This window comes from Homarus americanus, unplaced genomic scaffold, assembly GCF_018991925.1.
Source record: "Homarus americanus isolate GMGI-L3 unplaced genomic scaffold, GMGI_Hamer_2.0 scaffold24260, whole genome shotgun sequence".
NCBI lineage: Eukaryota > Metazoa > Arthropoda > Malacostraca > Decapoda > Nephropidae > Homarus > Homarus americanus.
The window spans coordinates 4,072,747-4,100,746 of NW_024721079.1; the positions used below are offsets into that span (position 1 = coordinate 4,072,747).

General features: G+C 40.6%; 1 protein-coding gene across 3 annotated transcripts; it reads left to right on the forward strand.

Annotated features, from left to right (window-relative positions):
- Positions 1 to 73: 73 nt before the first annotated feature.
- Positions 74 to 28,000, forward strand: LOC121861461. 3 transcript variants are annotated; one of them, XM_042359198.1, is made up of 6 exons: positions 74 to 192; positions 17,495 to 17,526; positions 20,016 to 20,177; positions 20,903 to 20,983; positions 25,216 to 25,331; positions 26,207 to 28,000. In XM_042359198.1, exons 1-5 carry the CDS (start codon positions 189 to 191, stop codon positions 25,291 to 25,293), a joined length of 357 nt encoding a protein of 118 aa, XP_042215132.1. In that variant the 5' UTR covers positions 74 to 188; the 3' UTR covers positions 25,294 to 25,331; positions 26,207 to 28,000. The 3 variants fall into 3 exon arrangements, with proteins under 3 accessions (XP_042215132.1, XP_042215130.1, XP_042215133.1); XM_042359196.1 differs by having other exon boundaries at positions 25,216 to 28,000; XM_042359199.1 differs by lacking the exon at positions 25,216 to 25,331.

The following is a 28,000-nucleotide window of genomic DNA, read 5'->3' on the forward strand; positions in this document are numbered from 1 at the left end:
GATCACTTCATTTCCCGTTTTCTCTTGCCTCAGCTGGTGATGGGACTGGGAGCCTCTCGGTCCCGATGACGGACTTACGGTGAGCCTGGTTAGTCAGTCACACAGGTGTAAGAGAGGAGTGAGGAGGTAGTTCTGCCTCGTGATACTCGTTCCTATTTAAGGATAGTGCTTCACAAAACTCCGCAAGAATGAGTAAGTATATGATTGGTCCAGTTCCGTCATGTCATGGATAAAATGGGGAAGTTTTCAGAGTGCAAGAGACCTCTGGTTCATGGAGATTTGGGTGCGTCTACGTAGTGATCCTATTGCTAAATAAGACGACTCAAGGTTCACAGCCGACCCATGAACTTTGAAATCGCCCGTGTTCATGTAGTTATAGATAACGCAACCTTCTAAGATCTGTCGACTATAAGTGGAATACCATATCCTCGAACGAAATGGCTAAAACTAGCTACGGTTGTATATAAAAGATTGGAGTGTGGGCATAGGGGTTGGTGCTTCCTGCTGGGGTGAGTGTGGTGGTGTGGGCGACTGGCCTTGTCGGGTCCCGTCCTGTTACGTTGCCCCATTGCTGTGTGGTGGTGGTGGTTTGGGTAAGGGTGGGGTTTGTGTGTGTGGTCGGATGGGTTTGTGATGGGGGTAGGGGGTTTGTGTGGGAAGATGGACGGGTTTGCGTCGAGTTTGTGTGTGTGTATGTAGGCAGGCTACTGGATATGTGCAAGTGCGTGACGAGTTTTTAATAGTAGGTGGATGAGGTAAGGATCTTGAGTGTTTGTCTATATGTGAAAGGATTTAGATGAATTGGTTAATTGAGAAGCTTATCTAACACTTGTGTAGTGATAAATGAACGACCATTCAAATCGGACTTGAAATTTTCTAATTGCAATTAAGTCTCAGGTCTGTACAGTTAGCCTACCACAGATAGCGAGGAGGTTGTGATATGAGTGGGCAGTAGTGGACGAGTGTCCAGTGTAGTGCGACGTGGGTGGTAGTGAATTATTAGTGTCAAAGTGTATTATGGGGTTGTCATGGGTGGTAGTGCATGATAAGTGTCAAGCTTAGTGTGACGTTGGCGTGGGTAGTAGTGAATGGTAGTGTCAAGTGCAGGGTGAAGTGGTCGTGGGTGGTAGTGCATGATAGTGTCGAAGTGCAGCGTGGCGTTCGCGTAAGCAACAGCGCATGATAGTTAGGTGTAGAATAGTGTAGTTTGGTGAACAGGGGCGTGAACCTGTGTATTAGTAGAGGATGGCATACGGCGCGTAAAACTTAGGCGTGGGCGGCTATGCAAATTAACGCCAGGTGGGTGGATCACTCCGTCCTTGACGATGCAGCCTGGTAGAGGAGCGGCAGCCATGCCCAGTGATAGGTATTTAAAATTTCCTTTCAAGACCCAGCCAGTGTTTCAAGGCCGACCTGTGCTTGTGAACTGCCTCGGCTCTTGAGAAAATGTCATGTGTAAGCACTCTTCATTTTCTCAACCAGTTCACGGTATCCTTTACAAATGTATACGCCCACGCTCCTCTGTAATATGCTGCACTGCCCCCCATGCCCCTCTGTAACATGCTGCACTGCTACCTACGCCCTTCTGTAACATGCTGCCCTGCCGCCAGCCACCCATGCCCCTCTGTGCCAAGCTACACTGCTGCCCATGCCCTTCTGTGCCTTGTACCAATGCCACCCTGATATTGGAGGAAATAAAAAAAAACTTTAAAATTAATCTAAAGCTAGTTTTTCTTGGCCAAGACTGTTGCTGGCCTCTGCAACTCTCAACCAGAAAGGGTAATAAAGTTCAAAATCTTTTAACATATACAGACTTTGCCGACCTTCCACCAATTCGCGACACTAGTTTCGAACAGATCGGGACAATCAAGGTCTACTGTATGTGGATGGGGGCAATGCTGCTGTCTTCTCCGCGCACGCCGTTTTTCTCTTGTCTTCGCTGATTTCTTCTCTACTTCAACACTTCCCAAAGTGTTTCTATTTTTAGGTATATATAAAGCCCCATACATTTATAGCGGAATAAGGGTATTGTCATCCACTTTCTTCATTTCGGGTCGAACTGTGGTCCCTATGCCAACTAGAAACTCACCACCAGCTGATGCTCTGCCGTCTGAACCACAACGACAAACTAGATGGTAGTCACTTTGCACCAGATAACGTGAATTTAACAGTCTACCCATCATGTCTTTACAAAATATATGACATACATTTGCAGGAGTAAATGCTACATACGTTTTGCAAAGAAAATAAATCGTACTTTCCTTAAAATTGACACATTATCGTTTCAAAATATAAAAGTTATGTCGTGTACAAAGGAAACATTTCACTCTCACAAAACTTGTACCACTCACCATAAGTTTCGTTCCTTCAATAGCATCGGCCATGATCTCTTGAACCTCACTTTATTCTCCGGGGAGGTTTTAAACCAGTGTAATCGTCGAAGGTAATACCAAATTTTCCGTGCTCAAGCACTGGCAATTGTCCGGCGGTAATGACAGCAGTTTCCTCTCACTGGATCACTGGGCTGGAAGCGTGCGCCGTCAGCCGCTTACAGTCTCCCGAGTCCAGCGTCACAACATTTACTTGGAACTCACTACCTAGTAGTTTTTGTTGGCCTTTACAACTTTTCATCTGCATCTTTTAGTTCAATGATTTAAAATCTGATTAATTTGTATGTTGTGTTACCTATATGTGCTTTATCTTTGTTTTATTTTTCGTTTGTTTTCTTTCCATCATAATTATGATGATGGGATGGAGAGAAGAGAGCCATTAGCTCAGGAAGGAGGAGGACGGTGTAGGAGGAAGGTAAGGTTAGGAAGTGGAAAATAAAGAGGGAGATTGATAGCAGGTGGGCGACGCAAAGTGAGCTGTTTTACTGTGCACTTGTCTTTGTCAGTCGTTTTGTCTTCCTGTTTATCTGCCTGTCAGCTATCTTCTCTTCCCGTTTGTCAGTCGTTTTGGCTTCATCCTTTCTCTCAGTCGTTTCATCTTTCTTCCTTGTATCTGTTTCTTTATGTTTGTCTGTCAGTCGTTAGTTCTTTCTTCCTGTGTCTGCTTCTCTCTCAGTGGGTTTGTCGATCTCTTTATGTCTGTCCACAAGGCTACCGGGTTTTCAAAGCTTCGTTCGTTATATTTTGTATCTGACTGACTGTCATAATTTTAAACCAAAACACAAAGAGACCGTCCAATATGCTAATATAATTACTCTGAGACTGCACCTAACTACTTTCACTTTGCATCAGTTGCATAAGTTAAATTTCCTCTTACGTGGAGAAGGAAATTTTTCTAACTGGCGGGATTTAAGCCAAAGCACAAAAATTACATAAAATATGACATCAGAATTACATAAAGGCTACTTAACTACCTCTATTTACCACCAGTTACATACGTTAAAATAATTTTTAAATGTATCTGGATGACATAAGAAGCCAAAGCACAAAAATAACGTACACCGTGACATTAAAATTACACCGAGACTCGCCTTTAACTAGATACTTTCACTTAGCATCACATAGGTTTCATTTCCTGAACCATAACGCTATCACCAGGCTTCTTCCACTATCAAAGAACGGTAATAATGATGTTGACTTTTACTTTTCCAAATTTGTAAAAGTTCTCTCCCATTAAAATAAATAAAGACGTGCTTGGTGCGTAATGACCCAAGCAGTTGAGGCCTGTACGTATACTAAAATATTAACAATAACAACGGCCATTGTCTATCATAAACCAAACTAAGGACGGAGACAGCTATGAGGACTTTCTAAATGGTTCGTTGTTGTGTGTTGCTAAGTGAATGTAGTTCCAGGTGTACGAGTTTGTGTTTATTTTAAGGTTTTATGTATGTTTTATGTATTAAACGTATAATTTCATTTGCACTTATCTCGAAACAAATAGATGAACGAATAAACGAATGAGTTGATCAGTAAGTGAATATATACATAGAATAAATATATAAATAAATACATAAATAAGCAATCATGAAAAAACTTATTGGTATCATTCTTGTAACGAGCAGGAGATAATAATCTTCAAGCGAGGGCAGTTTGGTAATTTATGCGTTATCATTCTACAGTATATAAGTTAATTTACTTCACTACGACTATGCCTTTTATATTACCCAGTAATCATTTCAAAGCAACGCGATAATTCAGTTTCTTTTTAAGTATCTTGGAGAGGAACTGATGGTTCAAGCCTGCATAGAAAATAATAGTTCTTATCACGTTCTCTCTCGGCCACAATGACAGCAGTTTCGTGGCTTTAAATTCTGTATTGGTATTTCCCATGATTATGCAGTAGATTGCCTAGGCTGGCTTTTAGTCCAATCTCAGGCCAGGAACATTTCGGTTTCGAAATTTTTTCACTAAAGTCGCAATATTTATTTCGAAATTGTACTAAACAGCTCTATGAATGCTAATTTTGACTTACGGACAGAGTTTGACAACTCACGACAACTTTCTTGAGTGTTACCGTGTTGTTTTACCTATTAGTTTATAAAATTACCATTGATATTACCCAAAGGAATCTATGTAATTATTGAAAGAGAAGCCTTTTGAGATAATTGACAAATCGGCGGGTCTCTTCTCCAGGTCCTAAAAAGTTTAATGTTTGTCATATTATATCAGATATAACTTGCAACATTTTCATCACCATCAGTCAGTCTCTAAACATTTCTTAATAAAGGTCTTTCTACCATTATTACCGTTTTTCATTTCAGTAGGTATAAATACATAAATACCGAGCAGAGAAACATACTGTACTGTACTGTACTCGAACCTCACAATCTCCGCGTGGGAGAAAATATCGAGTTAGTTTTCATGTAGGAGGCCCGCTTTCTCGAGTCTGACTGGCTGGATGACTACGTGACCATCTCTGTTTTATCAGGTTGGTGTACTAGATGTTATTAGGCTGGTATACGTATTATAGTTTTAACAGTGGTTATATCATAATTATATAAGTTATATCAGGCCGGTTATTATCTTATTTATGCGAGGCTATTATATTCTCACAGGTTATAGTATAAAATATTAGGCTGTCTTAGGTTCTCGAAGAAGTTTACTAAACACACACACAGCTTCCGTACATACACAAATACATGCACACACAATGAACGTTGTCTTTCTATTTATATCAGTCTATATAACAGTATACTGTAGATCATCTTTGTAATAAATAAACTGCAAATTAATCCAGAGCTTTAACCTACAAGCACTGAAGCACCCGAACAGCCAATGACGACATTAGTGAAGTAAGGCTTATCAAAGGGTAATTCCACTACAATAGTGATTCAATTGTCCGTATATCTACCTCTAACAAAATTATTGCAGATCTATTGAGGGACTGGATCACAGTGGTGATGCTATCAAACCGCAAACTCCGCACAAAAATTGCTTCCCACACTACTTATCTGCCAAATTAGGCTCACCAATTGCTGCTGTTTGCTGTAATGATAACGATAACGAATAGTTTGTCTGTAAACTGCATCGGAGTTCATCAGTAAGGCAAGTACAGGAGTGAGAGTGGAGGCCTGAGGCAGGTAAGTGTGGTGTGGGAGGCACAGTGGCCACTTGTAGGTCAGCGAGTGAAACCTTCCCCACACCGACGCTACCCTCCACTCAGCCCGCGCCCTCTGCTTGCCTCCTCGCTTATTACCAATCGAGCTGCAATTAGAGCTTATTTTTACAGTCAAGGTTGTAATATATTTTAAGGGGGTATGATAAGTAATTTAGTTAATGGTGTAACCTATATTAAGTACGCCCGGGAGAGCATTTCTTGGTGACAGCAGTGGCTAGACAAGGTTTTAACAGAATGGTGTGTTGTCTGATTTCTCCGCCTTTACTTTTTATCCCGAGCCGGGGTACTGTGGACTCTTGGTACTACAATGTTTATATCAAAATTTACCAGAAACATACTAACGTTTCTATCATGTCAAGGCTCATGAATTCATCACCATATGTGAATTTCGTTAATCTACCTGTACAGTACTTTATACCTAAACCCCCTTTTTTTTCTGGGCAAATTTCTGAATATGAACCTGGTTATAGTATCTGGATATCTTTAAAACCCTCCTCTACTGTACACAAAGCGATACCTATGTACAGTGGGAGTGACTCATGTCTCGGGTACTTGAGAGTAACGATTGTATCTTGCACAGAATGTAGATATAAATCGTTGCTGTGATATGGAGCATTATTATATTATTATTATTATTATTACCGGTTTAATTTCATCATCCTTTTAACTTCGAATTTTGTCATCATGTATTTGTCACAGTCAAAACATTCTCTTATTAATCAATATATAACAGTTTCATCTATCTATACGTGAGGGTTGCAATACTCCTGTCATCAGTGGAGCCAAGCCAATATTATACATACACCCACCACCCACACGATCATCACGCTCTCTGACTTCTACACCCACCACACCCACACCCACCATCACACGCTGACTACCGACATCCACCATCCAAACCAACATCACGTGCTTACTGTACATGTAATGTTGTATTTACTGAACAAAATCACGGAAATTGACTGCGTATTTTTTTTTTTTGGCTCGCAAGGTAAGCAGCCAGGGTACTTTTTTTTTCCAATTCCTTACACGGACATGTTGCCAGGGCTGGATGTCTCCTTGACTAGTTGTGAAAGTGAACTTGAAGCTACTTGGAAACAACAGTACAGTCGGTACAGGCACATTAATCACCATAAGATGTCATTAATATAGTGTCATTATAGTAATTCCCAGTTATGACTTAGAGCAATTACAACTCAATATCTAAACGCATCTAACAGACTAAAGCAATAAATAATAAATACTTTCATATACAAATAATAAAATTCAAAATAAACCATCGCACCTAACAACAAAATAAAAAGGCTGATAACCAAGGTAAGTGACAGTGCAAATGTCAAGTTTACTTTGTAGGAAATTTGAGTTTTTGTTGTCTTAAGAAATTTAATGTGCTTCAAATGTCAGGTTCTTCAAGCACCGTACACAAATTCAGTTTCTAAACGATAATAAACCTTGAAAATAAAAAATGGTACTCCGAAATCCGAGTTCTTGTACAGTTCACAATTAATACTTTAAAGCTGGTGAACTAAGTCTCTTCATAATCTAGAGTCTAGATTATGAAGAGACTTAATTATTGTCTAGGTTCTAGACAATAACCATTTGATGTTATCTATCTATATAAAACAAAGAAGTCTTTCTGTCTGTCTGTTTGTGTGTCCGCACGAGAATCTCCGAAACTACTTTAATGATCTGTAGTGATGATCGATGGTGTTATATGTAGTGATGATGGATGGTGTTATATGTAGTGATGATGGATGGTGTTATATGTAGTGATGATCGATGGTGTTATATGTAGTGATGATGGATGATGTTATATGTAGTGATGATTAGACAATAAAATAATAACAGTTTAATGCAAAAAAAAATATACTTTGCTGTACCGTTAATGAACTATTGATGGAAGAAGAAGTTTTGGGGACTGAACAGTGAGACAATGTGGAGCCTCCCTGAGGGTGGCGTCCTACCGTGGTCTAGCGAATGAGCCGCCCGGAGGGCGGCGTTTCTGCTAATAATGAATAAACGTACTTCAAATTATAAAAAAAATTAGGAGATATACTTTCTATTGATTTTGGGTCACAAGCAGGGTCGTGTTGCATAGGGACCCTGGGAACACCACTCACATCTGGGGACGGCCAAAACTTGTTTTAGGTCACAGCTGTTGGGGGATTACTCAATAACAACACATGTTGCCTCTATGTCGATGTGCAACGCCAAACTGAACTCATTATTCTAAATTCCATAAATACATATATCTCTAAAGATGATTCCCCTTGAAAATAAAACGTAGATAATATTTTTTTAAATTGGAATTCTAACTATTGATCGCTTGTTTCTATTAAGTTTATTCATACGTTACGGGAAGATGCATACATTACCACGGTGATAAAAGATCACAGGCACTAAAATATTATTATTGGTTGTATTATTATTATTATTTAAATACGTGAAGCGATCACTCTTCACGTCTTTACCTCCATCGGAAATCATTAGCTGGCGTTTCAGATTAAAACACAGGTTGTGCCACACCAAAAATAATATTTACACACTTTTATTTCGTAAATATATATATATATATATATATATATATATATATATATATATATATATATATATATATATATATATATATATATATATATATATATGTGTGTGTGAGCGAGCATGATGACTACTATCTTCTAGGACTGAAGGGTGGCTCTCCAAGTGATCTTAATGACAACGCAAGCAACGAAAATAAATTTACTGAATAAGGCAAAACTATAAACATCTATGCCCCCCCCCAAAAAAAAAATAAAAAAAAAATCCTATTTGCAGTTAGATATTTGCAGCAACTAATTATGTCTAATACACAACTACACGGTGACTGTATATGAGAGAGAGAGAGAGAGAGAGAGAGAGAGAGAGAGAGAGAGAGAGAGAGCCGAGTATCAATAACAAAATGAAAAAGTATCGTTTCGTAGTTTTCATTCATATTGTCATTAAGGTTGGAATAGGTGGGTGTGAATTAAATTTAGTGGCAGGTGTGTTGGGAAGATTTGGTTTGATAAAATTAGTTTTGTTTTATATTTTATGAAGTAAATATAGAATTGTACTTTGTCAGTATACATCTTTAGAATTGTCCTTGTGAACTATGAATGTACTTTTTAACATTTTGGTTTGACTTCTACTGAGGATTATCTTGAAAGCGCAAATAAAATATACATAATAACTCATAATGTTTAAGTAGGCCGGCCAACAGTGAGAAGCAGCTGCGAAAATAACGAAAATATAGCGGGAAAACAAAGCATCGTAAACGTAAATACCCACGACTGGCTGCAACAAGGCCACACCTGACTACGTTGTTCCTCGAACACTTTTACAGATTAGGACCCAAATTCGCCGCAAACAGAGAGAAGCTCGGGAAACAGCCATCCCCCTGGACTCCCTGCCCACCTGGTACGATGTCCTCCGTAAACTTCCTGACCTCTCGTACGTCTACGGGAAAGGGTCGCGGAAAGGGGACGTGATTGCTGCCCGTATCATCATTGGGTATGACTTTGCTTGGGAGATTGGTATCCCTGCATTCCCTGAGCAACGCTCTTGTGCATTATGCAGAAGACCCGACAACCGCACCCTTATCCACTACCTCCTAAGATGTCCCCACACACAACGCTTCCGTGACGCCTGCTGGACCACCACTCCACGACCCCCTGACGGAGACACGATGATCCTCCCCATACTGGCCAGATATTTTGTAAATAATATTGATTATGTGTTAAAGGAATATCCTTCCTTCCTTAGGCTTTAGTAAGCCCCTTTATAATATTTATACTGCATATACTTGTCACACTTGCCAGACGCTTCTGGTGTCATTGTACAGGGGTACCTAGTGACAGCACTAGGATCCCGCTTACTCTATCAAGGAATAAACAATTGAAAATGAAATTGAAACGTAAATATGCGGCAAAGTCTGCAAATTGTGGTGTGAACATGACCGTGTTGTTGTTTTTGTGTGTAGTGTGTACATATCACACGCTTGGAGAGTACGGTACCATCACGAGGTATCGACCTTGACTCATGCTGGTGTAGTGAGACCAGACCAGTCATTACCTATACATATACTCCCATGTGAACGTCATACTTCGGAAGTTCCCTCACGCACTCCTTTGTCAAGTGTGTGTCGTACTCATGGTGGCCAGCTGACGCACACACGAACTAACACACTCAAACAGCTGTGGCCTGAACCTAATATAGTGTATGCTAAGAAAAATAATATACATAACTCAATATAGTATCACATAAGAAAAAAAACCCACAATACCTATACAAAAAATATACCAATGAGAGAAAATATACGTTTTACTGTACATATATTAAAGAGAATCCATACATCACTAAAAGCTTACTAATAACAATCCCAACTTTTCATCATCACTATTATCGCCTGGTTTCTTGCCAGGTTAACTCATCATCCCTTATAATTCTAGTAAAGAGTATCGCAGTACATGAAGTTGGTTTTATGAACGTGAGGGAGAGGGCCATGATCCCTTGAGCCCGTGAGACTTGAATGACGAATCCACTTTCAGACGTATCCGCTAGCGAGTTATGACTGCCAGATACCCCTATTAACTGATGCCACCACGACGGAAATATTCTTCCTCCAGTGTCTATGAATGTTTTTTGTGTTTAAAAGGTGTTAATCTAGAGGGGATTCGATACGTGAGCATCAGTTTACCTCTGAGCTCTGGCACAAAAGTTTGTGTGTGTGTGACTGCCTGAAGGTAGTCGTATACTCCAGTGAACTGTTCTAATTCCAGTAGTCATTGCCCAGTTTCAGGAATAAATGACACTCTGCTGAACTAAACATTGTAATCATTAAAGAACTTGTGACGTAAAATGCGATTGTGTCGCTGTGGTGGTGACTGGTGGGGTTTGTAGAGGTGAGGGAGTCAACACAACTGTAAAACTGCGCTGTACTAATTACTGTAATCGGTGAACAGTTTGTGGAATGAAATGTACGACTATATCAGGCCAGGTAAACTCCAGGTGCTGGGGAAGGAGGTTAAGGTGGTGGTGGAGGAGTCAACAGAGCGAGTTTCGCCGGGGGCCATCTGGAGACCTGCCTGGCGGGGTCACGGACCGAGCAACATGAACCTCCCCATCACCTTCACGTACTACCACGACTCACGTTACGCTGTACACTGAAATACGGACGGCGCAAAGCAACTCTCATTCACCTAAACAACGCAAAGACAATGCATGCTTCAGCAATAAGGGAGGAGGAGAGATATTGGTGGGTGTGAGGGAGTAGGATGGGGGTGGAGATGGGAGCTGTGGCGTCCGGGTCCTTCACGCCTCAGGTGAACCACAGTGAGAACATCGCATCAGACTGTCACTCACCCCAGGATACTCACCTACACCCCGCCCGACTGTCACTCACCCCGGGATACTCACCTACACCCCCCCCCCCGACTGTCACTCACCCCAGGAAACGCCTCACCCTACACTCTTCACACCCCCAGACCGCCACTCACCCCAGGATACCCTACACACCTCCCCAGACTGTCACTCACCCCAGGAGATACTTTTCCTATACACCCCCCCCCCCAGACTGTCACTCGGCTTACATCCCCAAGTGAAAGGAAACATTGCGGGTCATGGGAAAGATGTTGACCTGTACTGGGGCCAACTCGTACAACCAACCTTCAGTGTTCTCATCTTCCTCTAAGATCGTGTTCGTCGTGATCACAGACCTCCTTCTGAACTACAACTGAAGAATAATAATTTTTAGCATGACTCGACTGTCGTAAAGGAAACAGACACAGCCTATTTAGAGGAAATAATCAAGTTTCCTGTAATCATTAGTGTATAATTTTAGTTTATAGAAAGTCTTTGACGTATGTTTTTTATTTATGAAATATTATCGAGAAGTGCCCTATATCAGGATAAATGTAGGTCAGGGTAAAAGCCGAGATGTACAGACATTTTTTGCTAATTTCTCGAACAACATAATGAACTAATACTTAAAGTAATCCCAAATAAAATTTTTTTTTTAAGTTTTGATTCCCAGAATGGAAGGGACATGTATTCTTGTCACAGTGTACGTGAGGTGTCCGTGTGTCTGGGTGAGCGTCCTCCACGCCTCGTGACCACCACCCATGATGTCAGTGGCCGGTAGACGCTGGAGGGAGGGATGAGGAGGAGGGGGGGGGGGTTGCGTGACAGTAGTGTAGTAGGACAGTGTGTGTGTGTGTGTGTGTGTGTGTCCGACCATCCCCTTGTTTACTCATATCTCCAAGTTAACTCCCGCGGTTTATAGATAATCTCACACAAGAGAATACAAACTTTTCTTTATTAAAGATTTAGTTAGTTTTCCTCTACCTACTTAAAAAAGTTTAGATAATCATTGCCTCGACATTGTGTGAGCCAAGGCAGAGGAAGTAATACCTATATTTACGTGTGCTGTGTTTGTGTCAAAATGGACACCTTATAAACATGTGTACCTCCATCTTGGGTACCTGTAGGGGGGCAGAGGTTGGAACCTGGGTAAAGATGCTATGACTTTCTCACACTACCTGTCTCTCATCTCCCGGAGGTTATAAGGTGACCATGTCTTATAGACGTCTCTCTTCCCACTGGCGCATACATAAGCTTTCAACCAATACAGACCACTTAACTACACCACTTTATAACTCTCGATTCTTACTCATAATGCTATCGAATTTTAAAGAGTTTGAAGTTGAGAGGACACCAGAAGTACAGCGATGACAGACGAGTCTTGTTTACGTGTAGTTCTTCTCATGGCCACTTAGCGCCTCTCACCACTGATTGGCTGAAGTAGACCACAGTCACAAACAAAGGGTAATACTGTATAACGGGTAGCGACATACCATCTATACGGCGTAACTGAAGCGGACCACATGAACCAATTAAATATTTTTGGTTTGGTTCGTTGGTTCCAGTCTGTGGGAAAAACTTTAGATTTTTGCTACGAATATCATAGATCGATTCTTTAAAGCATTATATTGTAAATTATATCAAGCCTTTGTTATTATCTAAATATTCTATATTTTTGATAAGTATGAAAAATCAACACAACATTGATATACAGTATAAATATAAGATTTGCTTATTCATTCATTTGTGCATGCACGTATGTGGACGTGCACTGTACGTACGTTTATATTTCTGCTGCTTGTTTCGTTACGGCGGTGTGTGTGTGTGTGTGTGTATAGATGTTTACGCACGTGTCTATATAACAGCTAGTGACTGAAGGGTGGGGAAGAGGGGGTTATACACACAGTTACACTCACGTCTACTATGGAGAGGAAGAAAAGTTTACACACTGCACCACACGAAGTAAAGAAAGACATTATGAGACCCATAAACACTGACGATGATGTGGGGAGGAAGAAGGGAAGTGAGTTCATACACTGTAACAGCTACAAACACAAGAGGTGAACGGGGGGGGGGTGGAGGTAGTTCACGCATCGTAACAGCCTCAGGTAACTGGAGGAGGTAACACAATAGAGAGAACGGTAGTGGTGGTGGGGGAGGTAGTGGTCGAGTGGAGTGAGGCAGGGCGGTAGTTGGCGGGGGCCGGGCGGAAGGCGGGTGGTGGGAATGTGTATGTCGGCCCGTCTAGCATCTCACAGATAAACAACGTCTAGGAAATGAATCGCTTCACATCATTGTTTGTGCTCCGGTGAGGTATTTCCTGGTGTTTTGTTCCTAATTCTCACAGAAGATTGGCAGGTTGTTACGTCAGTGTCATTATTATTTTCGGGTTACCTGAGGATTAGGGCACCCCATTTTTGTTTCACCTAAAGATAAACTACTCTAAAGCTACCTGCGAGGGTTAGGTAACAGGTTAGGTTTGGTTATATTATGTTATATTAGGTTCGATTGTAGATTATATTAGATTGAATAAGATTGTTAGGTTAGGTTAGGTTAGAGGAGGTTAAGTAAGGTTAGCGTTATGGTGGTTAACCATCAGGTGGAAAAAAAAAGCTGGGGTGCTTAATCTTCAGACAGGTAATCCCATCAACGTAATCCTTTTCTTATTTTCTAAATTGAGAGTAAGAGAACACCTCAAACTTCTCTCAATTTTTAGGGCAATTTCAAGTCCAGTTTTAGACGTCATGTACAGTGCGGAGAGAGAGAGAGCCATCCTCACCACCTGCATTATGTTTACCGTTGCCGAGGTTAGCCAATGAGATAACACACCTGTATATCCAGTAAGGCTAAGATGTTAGAGGGATCAATTTAGCGTAACAATAGCAGATACACCCGGTTACTTCAACACGAGTTACCTGCTGCCGTAAATGATGGTATACACAGGTAGGTAGTCTGATGTTCTTAAGTTTAGGTAAAATATTAATAATGTTAGAGACATTATTAAAAATTTATCCACACAGCGGATATGATGTTTATGTTTACTTTATTCAAGACTTTTCTATTCGCGCTGGGCTGCCGCTTTCTTCTTGCGGAAGGTATCAGCTTTGATTCGAGACTGCCAGTCAGTTAAAGCAGCACGACGAGTACATTGATTTCCGGGTCATTTTCATCAAACCAGTCCTGGTGTATTCTTTCGATCTGACAAATGGTCTCTGCAGGTTTTGTCATCACACACACACACACACACTAGGAGGATACCGAGAGCTACGGGGGATATGCAAACACCTTAACTAATGTATAATAATTGTAGTCTGTTACTCCGACCCGCCCACGCCCGTCCTATACCTATGCTCATCTCTCTTCCTCTCTGTCCGCCTTACACGCTCGTCCGTTCCTCTTCTTTCATCAGCCGTCTCGCAAGCAGCTCCTCCCTCCCTACCCCCCCTCTCTCCCACACATGATGATTTAGAACCCACCTTCATCGACAACGCCCTAAATAATTATTAATTCACTGACTGTTAAGTCTCTAGCGTCCCTCCCGCATCTCTCTCTCTCTCTGCCACCCACACGACGACTCCAGGTAGCTTAAGGGACAAATTACTACTAATTAATTCTAGCCTGAGTTAACCTAGCATAGTTTAACCTAATCTACTCAATCTTAACCTAACCGTTGTTAATCTAATCTTAACCAACTCAAACCTAAGGTAACCTAGCCTATAGCCTTACCTATAGCCCGTAGCCTACCTTAACATCTCTTTAAATAAGATAACCTAACCTTATCTCATCAAGCCTATTCTCAGAGTTAAACGGAACCTAATCTCATCCTTAGCTTAACCAAACTTAACCGACCTTCACAGGAGTCCTAGCACAGGGTATAACTCGAGTTGGTGGAATTCTCTCCAGTTTAGGATATTTATGATGGGATTTTGACCAAAAGGAAGTTAACTGGTGTGGATTTAGCCCAGAGGATTATTATTGTCTGCCCATCTCCCATAAACCACCAGAGTAACACCCGTCTGCCAGTTCATCCATCATCCAAATGACATCCACATACCAGATACTTTGATTTCCACACACCATCCACATACAACCTCCTTTTTAGCCACAACCTGTTTGTTGTATCCTCACTCTATATCCACATCCCACCTGTTTACCATCTATCCACGTACCAGCTTACCATCACCTGCACATCCACACACCAACACACAGGACCAACCCCTTCACCCACCACCCATTCTAGATACACCCTGTAATTCATCCACTTATTATCTACAAAAACCACCTCCATCCACCTAAACAGCCTCGCCCGCCCACCACCTGCCTCCTTCACACTGCTTGTGGGAATGTGTGGGTTTTCTCAGCAGACATCCTTCTGTTATTTTATAATGTCATTGCACGGTGTTGAAAGGTCCGTTGCTCCTGTTGAAATGCTCGTCAAGTCAATATTGGTTAGAGGTGGGAGTCCCGTTAGAGAGAGAGAGAGAGAGAGAGAGAGAGAGAGAGAGAGAGAGAAATATATTTTTATTATTGTATCTGAAAACAATTTGATAACGTGGTAATTTTTCTTTGATCCATATTTTAAGCTGTACTAAATTGCATATAACAATGTCAGTTTTAAATGAAGATTAATAATAACAAACACTGAATGTTATTTGTGATAAAAGAGTTGTCCGGGGCTGAAATGTTTGCGTTACGTGTTACCGAAAATAGATACGTGGTCATGTGTTACTGAGGATGGCCTCCACGTCAACGTTGTTTACCATCTGGTGTTGTTCCTCCCGCCTCATCTTTACCGAGAGGATGGGAGTTGGTGGTAGGGAGGGATCACCTGAAGAAGAGACACTCCAGTTTATTTCACCTGATGATTAGACATCCCAGCTTAAGTCATCTGTAGATTAGACACCCTAGTTTATTTCACGTGATGATTAAGAACGTCAGTTTATTTTATCAGATTAAGCACCGTCAGGGCAAGGTTGCGATCGACAGCCTTCCTCAGTTTCTCCCGCCACAGCCCACAAACCCCGGGTAAATCTTCAGCCTTGACCGTAAACTAAAATATGCGACAGTGATACAGCAATAAAAACAAAAACGTGTTGATATTTTGAATCCAAAATTTTCCTCGCATGAGTGTCGAGGAAAGCTATAGCAATTTCTTGTCCTTAAGCAATTTAGGACAATCATAATAGGATATTTTCAGGTTTTTGACTATTGTTTGAATAATTATTCTCTTTGTACAGCATCACACAATCACGGGAAGTTAATTGTTATAATTACAAGGTCACACATAAAGGGAAAGAAACACACATTACTATACTAAAGAGATTTGGCCCTAATGCTGCAAAAACAGAGACTCATCGAAACTCAACCACACCTAACCTAACCTGTTTAAAACACCCCCCCCCCACACACCCAAAACTGTCCAGGCTATCCGGGCCTCACGACCTTGGTAGACAGGCCCCCCCAAGGCCGTGGAGAGAATGCCAAGACCACACGTAGGTTTCCACTCACGTCGCCAACACCGAAATCCACAACAGCTTCTCTTAACTGATCAGAAGAACAGTTTAACATCTTCCTCAGAACAGGATCCGTCAGTTTTGTTATTGTATTGCAGCAGTTAATGGTCTCAGGTAACGACAGTGATCACCGTGTGGTAGTTACCAATGCAATATTGAGTTGTGGTGAGCAGTCGACCACAGACCCGCCCTAACTAGACGTCCCGAGGCATAGTTCTTTACACTCTTGCCTTATTTTGGTTGTGTTGATTTAAGAAAATACCGATTCAACTTTTTTTTGCATCAAAGACAAATATGCAATATATGCGATAAAGTTATTTACTCCTTCATGCCAGGCGAAAGGTTTTATAAGAATTTTAATTGTAGAAATACTTTTACCGACCTCGTGAAATACATTATACAGGATGCTAATAATCAATTAATTTTTAGTAAATCATATATGGGACGATATATGTATATTTTCTTTGTGAACTTGCAATAGTCACAAAAAACTACAGTAATTCGAAAATTGGGTAAATTAATGTAATCCAGGTAAAATGGGTGTACTGTACGTTGATCCTCGTCAAATTGTAGCCATCACCAAGGTGACTCCTGAGGGTGATAATGACCCTGACAGTTCCAGACACTTACACACAATGATGGAGATGGGCGGAGGGACACTCATCTCTTGCCATCAGTCATTATTGTCACTATCAAGGACGTCATTCTCTTATTATATATGCAGTCATAAACCTTGAGTCTGGGAATATGACTTTGGTTTTTGGTTATATTTATTCACCCATATAGACATAATCCCTTCTGTTGGAAGAGTTTAGTTTGTATTTATATATATGTATGTCTATGTATTATATTTCGTTGTTATTATGAAGCATCAAACATTTTATCTATTTCACTGGTTTAGGAAACTCTCGATGCAACTCTATAAAACTTAGCTCACGAAAATCCAATGAATCACGCTTTATTATTCATGAAAAAAAACAATTAATATTTTTACCGGAACTGTATTAACCCTCGACATTTTCTGCTCTTTTCAGACAAGCTGTGTTTGGCTGTTGTCTTGGCGCTGGTGAGTGGAAGGTCAAGGTGGCGGTGACAATACAAGTCACTCTGGCCTTTTACACCCCTTTCTCACCCTCTGGCACACGTAAACTGAGTCACAGGAACGAGAGACAGACCAGCGGTTTGTGTGTGTGTGTGTGTGTGTGTGGTGGTGACGCAGGAGGTAGTGAGAACGTTACAATGGATTCTTATGTTATCAGTCTTTAAAAATAATATGTAGCACAGTTACCATTCTGTCTTTATGAACCACTCCAGGTACAATCACTAACCCATTGTTTATATATGGTTCATGTCCGCTATAATTTCCTTCTCTTCCATATAATTTATTGCTTATGAACCTTTCTGTGGAATGCTCCTTTGGTAATTTCAAGTCCTTCCTTTCCCAGCTATTTGTAATTTTCAGTCTCTCTCTCTCTCTCTCTCTCTCTCTCTCTCTCGTGGTCCACCGCCCTCAGTGATCACCTCCTGCCTCCCAACCTCTGCCCACCCCACCAAAGCCCCACCGTATTAGTCATAACATTCCTTCACCGGGTCATCACTTCCCCGAGTAGCGGTGTTGACCCCTCCTCTCTCCATCCTCCCTCCTACCCACACGCCTGCCACCCGCTCTCCCTCATCCTCACGTCCCTGCCACCCGCTCTCCCTCATCCTCAAGTCCCTGCCACCCGCTCTCCCTTCTCCTCGACCCTTCCACCCCTCTCCTTCTCCTCGACCCTTCCACCCACTCTCCCTTCTCTCACGTCCCTTCACCCTCTCCCACTCCACCCATTCTCCCATCTCCTCACCCCTCCACCCACTCTCCCATCTCCTCACGCCCCTCACCCACTCTCTATCTCCTCACGCCCCTCCACCACTCTCCCTTCTCCTCACGCCCCCTCCACCCACTCTCATGACTCCTTACGTCATTACGTCCTTGGAAGAAGGGGTGGGGAAGTGGAAACTTCAACATTTTTACTTCTCTTTCTTCTCTGTGAACGATAAAACACTAAGTTTCTCGACATCTCTCCACCCGTAATCTGTGGTAATTATTTTAAGTCTTCGTCCCTGCTCTCACTCACCCTCAGCCCCATTTACTCACAAAAGAGGTGACTCCATCTTCTCTAGGTTCCATCTCGTGGCCAGAGGGAAGGAGGGAAGGAGGGGGTTCCTTGGCTTGGTACATCTCCATTGTCTATTCTAACACACCCCTGGTGGTGGTGACGTCCTTGTTGAGTCAGTGAGGATGACTTCATGCGGGTCTTGCTATTTATCTCCCCTGCTTCCTTGTTGGTTCTGTGTGTGTGTGTGTGTGTGTGTGTGTGTGTGTTCTTGAAAATATTTATGACCCATTACTCTCTCAAGACTAATACAGAATAACTAAAACATACCTACATTTGTGTTTACATCTTAATTAAACCAGTAATATCCAACATCAACATAATGATATATAATAATGATGTAACAGCGTGTCATAACCTCCCAACAACTTATATTAACATTGTAACATCTCCTAAGAACTCCGTAATGGTTCGTAATAATCAAGACCAAGTTAAATTAACCCGTTATAAAATTTCGTACTGTTGCAGCAGGTAATGAGGGAGAGACGTGTCCTCGCTTATGTATACACACTGCAGTTGGGTTTCTTCGTTTTCTGGCACACACACACACACACACACACACACACACACACACACTTGTCCTTCTGGTTCGTGTATGACAGTCATATCGTGATTTCTTTAATGCTGACAAAGTTACGGTATCTTGTAACCTGTTGTAATTACTTCCGTGACAACAGGTACTATAAGAAACAGACTACCACTGCCATCCCTACCACCAGTACTATCATCTTTACCTTCTTCGCTACAACTACCACCATCTTGATTACGTTTACGACTGCAGTAATAACTACCACCACAAACACGACCATCACGACCACCTCAGATTCATCTACAACCACTACGACCATAGCTACCACCATTACCACGCACACAACCATAACTATCACCACTCTCACGACCATCACGGTGCCCGAGGCGCTGCTCCGGGGTCGAGAAAGTCAACTGCAATTGGGGCGTCACTTTCCACTACTTACTGTGTTACGATGCAGTAACACAGGGAGCCGAGGGGGGGGGGGTGGTAGTGGGGAAATAGAGAGTTTTGTTAGACCATGTAACTTACTCCATAAAGTATCTTTAAGGAGAGATCCGATGATTTTGAAATGACCACTGCGACTCCCGTTGTCTCGGTGGGGTTGTCAAAATCCTTTGTCTGTTGTGTCATACTTTCACAAAATCGCAAAGATATTTTTTTAGAGTGGGTTACACTAAGCCTTCAATAGGGTGCTGTAGATATCAGAGAGACCAAAATTAAACTTTTTAACACTACTGTCAATTTAGGACCGAATTTCTGTCAAGTGACCAGAAATTAATAAGCCTTGGGTTACTTACCTTACATAAGAGAACAGTAAAAGAATACCTCATTCTTCTGCGAGACTGAGTCGGTTTTGGTTATTGGCAGGTCGGGGCGTCGTTGGCTGGCGATATGATGAGGAAATCTATTGTGTTTGACAAGGCGACGCCCGAGGTCTTCTACTGCCCCCTCGACAAGCCCACCTCCTTCGAGAAGATGTTCGTCCGCTCCAGACCTCTCGACAAGCTCTGCGAGTTCGATGGCACAGGGGTAAGTGGTTGAAGGCATCAGAAGCTGGCCAGGAATTGAAAAAAAAGTGATGTTAGGTGTAAGGAAGACTCATGGGAACTGAGAAATTGGTATTAGGTGATTGAAATTTGGAAATACATTATAAAAAACCCGGAATGGTTGGTTCGAAGTCCTACCCTGAAACTGAATAACTGTCGGGGATAAACAGAGGAAAGCTTTGACCAAGATATAAACAGTTAGGTGTAAGACATAGCTAGGAACTGAACAAAGGGGGCAACATGTAACTACAAGTCCCTGTTATTAGGTGAACAAATTAGTTATGTTAATGAATACACCCAAAAACATTCAATTCCCTCTCATAGATTCAAAAGCTTAATACAGGAGATTCGAAAGATAGGAAATATGCATTGAAACATTCTAACTGACGGGAAAACCGAGAAACTGAGCCTTGAAAGGGAGACTCTCAAAAACGAGAACAAAGCTAATCTTACATTATCAATCAATTCACTAGAGCACTGATTTCATATCAATATTTTATATCTAGATTCACTTAAAGAATACCAAATCCCATACACTGGAAATGTCACTATACTGACTGGTTAGTGGAGAAGCATATAGATATAGATAAATAGATCTATAGATAGATGGGGATAGATAGATAGATATATAGCAAACGCGTTTATATCCTTCCTACCCCCCCCACCCCCTATGGCTCGCAGCCTTATAACACCTTCATGTCCCGACAGCTACCCGAGGACTACAAGAGCGATTGTTACAACGACGTGGACGAGAGCGAGTACGCCTGCAAGGAGAAGAAGCGCATCTTGGTATGACTTCCATCGCCTCTGTCCTTCCCACGCTTCTTATCCCCCACGCCCATCATTCTCACGCTCACATCTCTGCTTCACCACACTCACACGACTCTACTACCCCCACACCCACTCTTTTACTACCCCCACACCTCTACTACACCCACATCTCTACTACACCCACTTCTCTACTACACCCACACCTCTACTACACCCACACCCATACCTCTACTACCCCTACACCCACACCTCTCATACACCCACACCTCTACTACACCCACATCTCTACTACACCCACACCCACCTCTACTACCCCCACACCCATACCTCTACTACCCCACACCCACACTACACCCACATCTCCTACACCACACCCCACCCACTTCTCACACCTACTTCTCTACTACCCCCCACACCCACATCTCTACCCCCACACCCACATCTACTACTACCCCACACCCACACCTCTACTACCCCCACATTTTACTCCCCCACACGTCTACTCCCCTCCCCTCCCCCCGCTCACTCCTCTACGCCAATTTTTAGATTACAAAAAAATTTCAGTAGTAACCATTTTAAGTCTTGATAATCTGTAGCATTCAGATAATCAGTAAAAATTTTCACCCTTACGAACTTTGATAATTAACAGTAATTTAGATTTACTAATGTTTACCGATAATTTAATTAGTGATAGAGTAAACCTTTTTATTTACTAAACGTACCTAATGATAAAATAATACCTGTATAGTAATTAAGGAAAGGGTTAACTTTTTTAAACAATAACGTAGAGTTTTACGCAATATATATTAATAACTGTGGAATAATATACAAGTTATATTTATAGATTAAAATACTAATTACTGTATGAATTATATTAAGAAAAATTATTAAGTAATTAAAATTAATATATCTGGATGAATTAATAAGAATAATAACGCAACAGTGGAGTGATTAATATCAATAATCAGGGAAATATATAGTAATTAATGATTAATTATCACAACCACCATGACAGGTACTGATATGCTAATATAATTATCTATTGTCAACAGGTGTCTTTTACTTTACAATTAATTATCTATCCTTGAAGTCTAACCTGGTTTTCGTATCTTCAAATCCACTATTTTTATTCATTGTATATTTGGGTTCAGAATCTTCCCCATTATACTTCCATAATGGGATATAGTTCAGTCTATTTTTTCTGTCTCTATTGGAGTATATTTCCTATGTCCTCACAGAGAAGTATATATTCCATGACTAGCTGTTGTACATTATATTTCTGGCCTCCTGATATGGTGAACTATATTATCTACTTCTACTGATTGTATATTACTTTTCTACCATTACTCAACCTTCCGGACCTGAGAATTTTCACTGGATTCGAAAATCGTCGAGTTTTTTTTTTTTCACGTTCAAAATATTAAGTCTCTGTGAATCATGTAAATCTTATGAGAGAAATTAATATACGTGAATGTAAATAGTTAAAATAAATCAGTTATTTTTAGTTTACAGTATTCACAAAATCATAACGGCATTGATTTGAATTTACGTCCTCAGAATTGATCAGAAATTACCAATAGGGAACTGAAGACCCGTTGGCTTCTGATCTTTCGCGGGTTTGTAAGGCCTCGGGTTTAAGAGTTTAATCCTAATTCTTATTCTCAGGTCTGATTTTATAACCCCGGTTTAATTTTAATTAACATGCAAAAATACTCCCCATTATCTTCATATAGTCCTATCTGTTATCTTTCGTTATTGCATTGTTATTTCATTGTCTTCGTAAATGACATCATACCTTTCATTATAATATTATCGTATACAGTTCTCATGTTATCTTACACTGTTATAAATCGTGTGTTCCTCCAGTGTAAAGAAAGTCCAAGCTCATACTCAAGTTCTTAGGAGTTCCTGAAGTCTCCAATCATGCTGGGATTTACTTTATATTCCCTACCATCTAAATATAAACACATCCACACCCACCAGGATCCTACTTTTCATCAGTCAAGTCTTTTATGAATGGTTCGCTAAATCAGTTTCATCCGTGGACAACATCTTTTAAACAATAAGGGTTCTATAAGTCAGTTGATACACTAGACAATAATTTGTATAATAAAAGATATTTTGAATCTTTTACACACAAACTACCTCCCTTCTTCCTGGTGAAGTCTGGTGGTACTGAACATTAATTTTCCAACGATCACTTTGCTGCTGTTGATCGGTTGCTTTAGCGCTGTTCTACAAGGCTTCTGGCGTTTATTTCATCTGTTTATTTGTATTTTGTTGCAGAATAGTAATTTCCTTCAGTTTATTAATATTTCACATGTGTACTTAGGGATACGTATTTTTCACTTAACTGGGCTATCACAACTGTTGCTTTTTAACCTCTCTACTTTAATTATAATAACAGTGTTTATATATACTACTTTTTATCACTGGGGGTAGTTATGTTTTTTTTTTTAAGTAAACAAAAAAATGGAAAGGACGAGATTTCTGGGGAGCCTTTTGAAAGGGTTTGAAGTCTTCCGATTGATCGATTTACATGATACGGTCTCATAGCTTAATTTTGGTTTTGGTGTTGCAAGCGGGAACTGAGAGGAAGATCTTAACCTACTTTAACCAATCCCAGCTTAAAACAATAACAGCTCCCCTCCAACAATGCTTGGTCAGCTGATACTGTGGCAACAACAAAACACCGTGACGTCATGAAGATCAACCAATCAGATGTTTTGATATTGTTTTCGTGTATGGCAAGAATATAACCCAAAGCCTTTTATTTTTATCTTATTCCACCGCTCGCTTGTATGTTCTCACACCAGCATTAACAGGTCTAAGCTTACTGATAGATCTAAGCTTACTGATAACACCTGAACTACAAACTCTCCTCTTCCATGTAGATGCAATGACGAAATCCCAAGAAAAAATATTCACTAACTTGTAACGACTTGTAAATACAGGTAAATGACTAGTAGATGATGACCTAACAAAACAGCCGTACATTATTTTTGAAGCACTTCATTACCTGTTGACTTACCTTGATCTAAGTCATTACCTGCTGACTTTCTTTGATAAACTTCATCCCTTGCTGACACACCATGACATACAGGACCCCATCCCTTGCTGACACACCCTGACATACAGTACCCCATCCCTTGCTGACACACCATGACATACAGTACCCCCATCCCTTGCTGACACACCCTGACATACAGTACCCCCCATCCCTTGCTGACACACCATGACATACAGTACCCCATCCCTTGCTGACACACCATCCCTTGCTGACACCCCCATCCCTGACACACCATGATACAGTACCCCCATCCCTTGCTGCATGAGTACCCCCACCTTGCTGACACACATACAGTACCCCATCCCTTGCTGACACACCATCATACACCCTGACATACCCCATCCCTTGCTGACACACCTGACACCCCCCATCCCCTTGCTGACGCACCCTATACATCCCATCCTTGCTGACACACCCTGACATACCACCCATCCCTTGCTGACACACCCTGACATACCCCACCCATCCCTTGCTGACACACCCTGACATACCACCCATCCTTGCTGACACACCTGACATACCACCCATCCCTTGCTGACACATCCTGACAAAACCCATCCCTTACTGACACATCCTGACAAAACCCATCCCTTACTGACACATCCTGCCCCCCACACTCAGATCACCCACCCCCGAGAAATCCATTCCTTAAGTCAGACGAGGAACGAAAAATTCTAATATATCTCCTGAACTATATGACTAACCCTAAACAGTACCTAATCTATTTTTAAAAATCTAATTCTTTCAGTAACTTTTAAACCAATAACACTAAATTCTGTGAAATTCTTGTAACCTCGTAACCATAAATATTGATCTTATTTAATATTTATGTTCACTAAATTTACGTGAATATCTTTATAATCTTCCAAAAGCTTGTCAGTCATGTGATTCTATTCTTTGCATTTATGCTTTGAATTCTTTGAGCTTGTGTAAATTTGCCCTCAAAGTTTTTCAATAATGTGTTAGTCATGTAATTATAAATAGAAATGTAGTCTTACTTTTTCGTTTATATCCTATTGCCTAGCAGCTTAACTCAAGGTTCCTACTATTAATTAGACGTGACCAGGTGACTTAAGCCTTAATCTACCTGTCCCCCGAACGTCTGCATGACCTTTACTTGACCCAGAGGGACCCCCTTCATCCCCCTACCCCCATGACCTGCAGTGAACTAATATTACAGATGCGAATGAAGGAGGCGGAGGAAGAACTGGCCGAAGCTGAGGCTACACAAATGCCTAACACCAACAACAGCGAGTAAGGCACACTAACTCCCGGCCCCCCACCCACCGGACACAGGTTAACTCACGCTCTTAATTAACGTACAAGAAGTGTTAGTCACGTACGGGAAGCACTAATCACGTACGGGATATGGAAGTAGTAAAAAAAATAGTTTAGGATACAGACATCTTGGGAAATGACGTCGGTTAGACTGATTCTCACCCAGAATTGTGTTTATGGCAGCGTTTTTGAATATCCAGGCAAGAACGTCTTTGGGATTTATCGACAATAACTAATATATATATATATATATATATATATATATATATATATATATATATATATATATATATATATATATATATATATATATAATTTTATTTTTTGCCATTAATGAGATTATGAAGTAATGCTAAGAGGGGGTTGCTGAAGTACACAGTAGTTAAACCTGGGTGATGATAAGCTGCCTCAGCGTCGTCCCCAAGATGGCATGTATGTGCTTGGTACACGACCCCATGCAACACTGTCACTGGTCCACCATCAACAATGCAGTGTAGTAGTAAACTGCTTGCATGTTATGGAATCTTTTAATTACCATTATTCAACAAAATTTTCTAAATTCCTCAATATCGCAATGATATACATAATTAAAATATGATTTAGTAAATTATTTCAAGTGCTGATGACAACATGCATGCAATAGCAAGTCTTGGTAATATGTCAAGCAGTAGAACAATTAGCTCCGTGGAATTACATGATAAACATCTGTGGTTTTTAACCATTACTTAAGTAAATAATATTAGAACCACACAGTAACTACCCGTGAGAAACTTAGTTTGATGTTGATGTACCTGGTGCATGTCTTGGTTGTTAGCCGTCAGAAGTCCCAGTCAGCCAGACCGTGACACACGGTGGGCCGCCTCGCCTCACCCATCATCTCTCTCCCCCGCCAGATGCGCCTCAACCCACCAGGCAGCGAAAACGCCATCAAGAAGCCGTCAAGACTACGCAGCAAAGGATAAATTTATCGCATCAGACAGATAATTAAACATATATACATTTATTACATGTTAATTTGGTAGGGAGGGGAGGATAAATTATGAAGAAAAAATATTAGCCTTGTATATTTTGGGATTTAAACCTGAAATAACTGATTAAAGAAAAATAGTCTGAATTGGTTATTTTATTGTTTTGTTATATATTGTTTATTATATGCATAGCAACCATTATTTTATTTATGATCATTTATAAATACTGTAGTAGTCCTTATAATTAACTGTACTTATCAAATGTAATATATTAAATGTTTAGATCATGTTATGGATGGTGGTGTGGAGGGTCAACAACAACTGAGTGATTACTGTCATCTAGGAAGCCAAAGTTAATTTATCATGTTACTTGAGGTTGTCATCTCAAGCTAAATGAGCCAAAAATTAGTTACTTTGGATTAGTAATTTTTTTGTATGTAAGGGTAAATTTTGTGTAGAATGACCACACTTTATACAAACATAAATTCCAACATTAGGACTTTATAATAAGGTTGTTTGTACTTTGCAATTGTAACTGCAGTACTGTATGGAAATATTTCCAGTGATCTGAAACCATTTGACGAGATGATCAGTGAGCTGTATCATGATCCTCCGAGCTCTTTCTTTTACGTGAAAATGAAGAAAAAAAACATGGAATATCAGCTGTGACCTCAATACGCGGCTGCTTCAAATCTTGTTGGGGAAATTTTTTGCACTACAATGCCTACAGCACATCATCTACGTAAAAAATGTCACGTAGCAAAAGCGCTATAATGCACACAGGTCAGGTCGAATATTCTAAAACAATGTAGCTTATATCTACTGTAGACCAACGAAATAATTGCTATCCACAAAAGAGTTTAAAAATAACTATTCATAATCTCTATCGAACTGTCCACGGTTGAGGGAACAACAGTGCACTGCGTCAGCTCGTCAAATGGTGAGGTGTTCTCGCGCCGCTCCAGCTTGTGTGTTGTGTGTGGGGCCGCGTGACTGCCACCTGCTGTCCTTACTGGTACTCCACAAGTCCGATCTTGACCAATGGCTTCTTTATCAATGATTCCTAACGCTCATTTTTTTTTTTTAGTAGTTTTAACAATTTCAATTTAACATTACATTTTGTCGACGTATAGTCCAGCGCTTAACGAAACGGCTTGTTACATAGGAGTCACAAGCTTTAAAACTGACGGTTTAGGATAAACTATTCACATAACACATACTCATTAAAATTAGGAGGAATCCGTCATTTACAGTAATATTTAGCCAAAAGCTTATCAGAATAACGATTCTTTGCCAGATTTTAGTATTACAAATTCGATGATTTTTTTTTAATATTGTCCATACCAGTTTAACTACGATTTTTGTCCTTATATAACAAAATTCTCAACACTGCACAGCGGTCTTGTTTTAAATCTGGTAAACATCTTAAGGTAAACATACACACATCTCTTGTTAACTACAGGAGTCGGCCTTTGCTCCAGGATAATACCTAAACAACTTGCCATATTCACAGTGTACTTAATTTCATAACTGGATAACAGAAATAACTCAAGAAACATGTGTATATCTTTAAGCTCTCGTGTGTAATGATAACAATATATGTTTTGCACTTCTTGAGGACATCAGCCGAAGTCCTTCACGTGTATTTCTTGAATTGCTGCTGATAAGCAATATGCCATACTAAATATTTCTTGTAAAATAATAAACAATTACACAATA